The sequence below is a fragment of the Brassica oleracea genome, chromosome C9 (assembly GCF_000695525.1).
Source record: "Brassica oleracea var. oleracea cultivar TO1000 chromosome C9, BOL, whole genome shotgun sequence".
In the NCBI taxonomy this organism is placed as follows: domain Eukaryota; kingdom Viridiplantae; phylum Streptophyta; class Magnoliopsida; order Brassicales; family Brassicaceae; genus Brassica; species Brassica oleracea.
Window position 1 is genome coordinate 1,633,284 of NC_027756.1, and position 2,484 is coordinate 1,635,767.

The window sequence follows — 2,484 nt, forward strand, 5'->3', positions numbered from 1 at the left end:
CGTCGGAAAATACCGATGGAATTCCGACGACTTTGCTGTTAATCGGAATGTCGTCGGAATTCCGTCGGAATATACCGACGAACTTCCGACGACTACAACGGTTACATTTTTTATCGGAATGTCGTCGAAAAGTCGTCGGAAAATTCCGACGAACCGTATGTCGTCGGAATTCCGTCGGAAATGGCCGACGGAATTCCGACGACTTCATTTTTTTGGATTTGGTCGGAAATTTGTCAGTATTCCGTCGCAAATGTCCGACGACCTTGGTGTCCGTCGGAACCTCCGTCGGAATTCGGTGTGTTTTCTTGTAGTGTTAATGGAGATGTTCTAGTAAATTAATCTTTGAATGGAAAGTTAAAACATGCACTTTCAAAAAAAAAAGGTTAAAACAAATAAACTTGAATGTAATGTGTCTTAGTCACACGCTTTATTATAGGTTGTCAGGTGACGACTATATCAACATACATACGAATTGTCACATTAACTTTTGACCGTTTTGGTGAATGTATTGGAGTTGATGACAATGCTACTAACGTCAAGCATATCAGCGGCGTTAGCGGTGGCGCAAGTGGGAAAGAAAGGAAACGCAAACGCAGGTTGGCTTCCAATTTGCGGCCAAGTTCCAAAGTTTTGCGATCAGGTCACCGGAGCTCTCATTGCCGGCTTCGTCGCGCTCGTCCTCTACGTCTTGTTACTCTTATACTCTCTTCACTCCGTCGTCGATCCTTTTCTTCTCCAGAAATCTTGAATCTAACTTCTTTTCCCACTCAGTATCAGTTAATATACGTTTCAATATCTATATTATACGTCGTTTGTGTATTGTATTTATATGTTTTCTGTTTTATATGTCGAGATTGTCATAGTATTTCATTTTATGGACTAATTAACATTATAGACTGAACCAACTCTCGTAAACTCTTACTCATGAAAAAATATATATCAATGCTTCATATGTACATCTATCAATCATTTGATTCGTATTTTATTATAGTATCAACAAATTTGTGATACAAACCTAAACATGTGCAATAACTTCAGCGAACGAAATGGATATAGAGACATCTTCCCCTAGCTATGGAAATGAGTATTTGATCAGAACGTAATTGCACGTGTTAGCTAGTCATTTCTCTCAGTGTAACAAAACACCATTTATGAAAAAACACTGAGCATGGGCAAGTTTCGTCTTCACCTCCGTTAATCTTTTGCATCGTAAAAACAATCGATGTTACAAAACATGTTTTGTTTTAACGTTGCAAAAATGTCAGGCTGGATTTGAATGTCATGTTATGCCGACTTTACTAGTTTGTGTAACCAACTAAACTGTTAAAATATGCGTAATTACAAAACTGTCAGATTTAGTTTCACAAAATCTAGTAACTTCATGTACCATAAACCGTGATATTCGAGCTGATATTTCAAATATATAATTACCTTCAAAGTTCGTGTTCTCAAATGATTAGATTATATCTTTTGATTGTCTGTAAAGACAAAAACTGAATTGGGATATTATAATCTTTCGGCAAGAAAAATATATAATACTAATTTCAGAAAGTATTATGTTGAATTGTTGAGCACCAAATACACATAAACCGGCAGATATGGACATGTTTACGTGGGATCACTGGGATGGAAGTTTTGCTTCTGTATTGGTATCGCGAACCGGTTTGTAGTAGCGAAAATAACATTATCATTTTCAGATTTCATCATCGTCAAATTCAACGTTACATTTGAACAGGCTTGTAGTGAATGCACATGTGGCATGTGTAAAAGATAAAGAAAATTGTGAGCCTTTTTGTTAATACGAAAAAGCCAAAAACATTATTATTTCCATCATCGGCAAATTTAATGTTAAATTTGCTCCACATCATTCAGAGGGTATATGTATATTTTTCTAATGCTTCGGTGAAGCACATGCGACCATTTGTTGCGTCAGAAGTCAGAACAAAAGGAAGATTCCATCTAATGGATTATAATCCCACATGCCCATTTTTAAACTATACAAAATAACTTATAATAGTCCCATAAGAGCATTAAGATAAACTGAACCAAAAAATATCTCGAATGCTGGTGAATCTAGTCTCGAATGCTGCTGAACACTCCTGATATTAGAATTTGGCAGAAAATATTCATACTAATAACAATAAATACATTTCAAAAAAAGAAAATAGTAGTAAATAAAAACAATTAATATGTTATATTATTGTTTCTCTGAGCTGTTACCATCACATTAACAATTTACATTCTATCCTTTTGATGAAAAATATTATAAAATGTTAAAAGAAGTTATTAGAAAAGGAGAAGGAAACAGGGGGAGAGCATGGAGGGGTCCCATGTGTGTTTCGAAAAGCAGCAAACATGACTTTGTAAAGTCTTGTTTTAGCGTCCAAAGCGGTCTCACTCGCCGTTCAGCGAGCTTTAGCTGTTAAATTTTCTTGAAATAAATCGCTCTACTTGTTTTTTTTTTTTTTTTTTTTTTACCTGGGG

At 35.5% G+C, this 2,484-nt stretch overlaps 1 protein-coding gene across 1 annotated transcript in view; it reads left to right on the forward strand.

Moving 5' to 3' along the window:
• LOC106317285 (CASP-like protein 1C1) overlaps positions 1 to 900 on the forward strand; it is a 6,225-nt gene extending 5,325 nt beyond the window's left edge. Inside the window, exon 3 of the mRNA XM_013755126.1 lies at positions 515 to 900. Within this exon, the coding sequence (XP_013610580.1) occupies positions 515 to 748 (234 nt within the window). The 3' untranslated portion in view covers positions 749 to 900. The remainder of the gene's footprint in view (positions 1 to 514) is intronic.
• Positions 901 to 2,484: the final 1,584 nt, after the last annotated feature.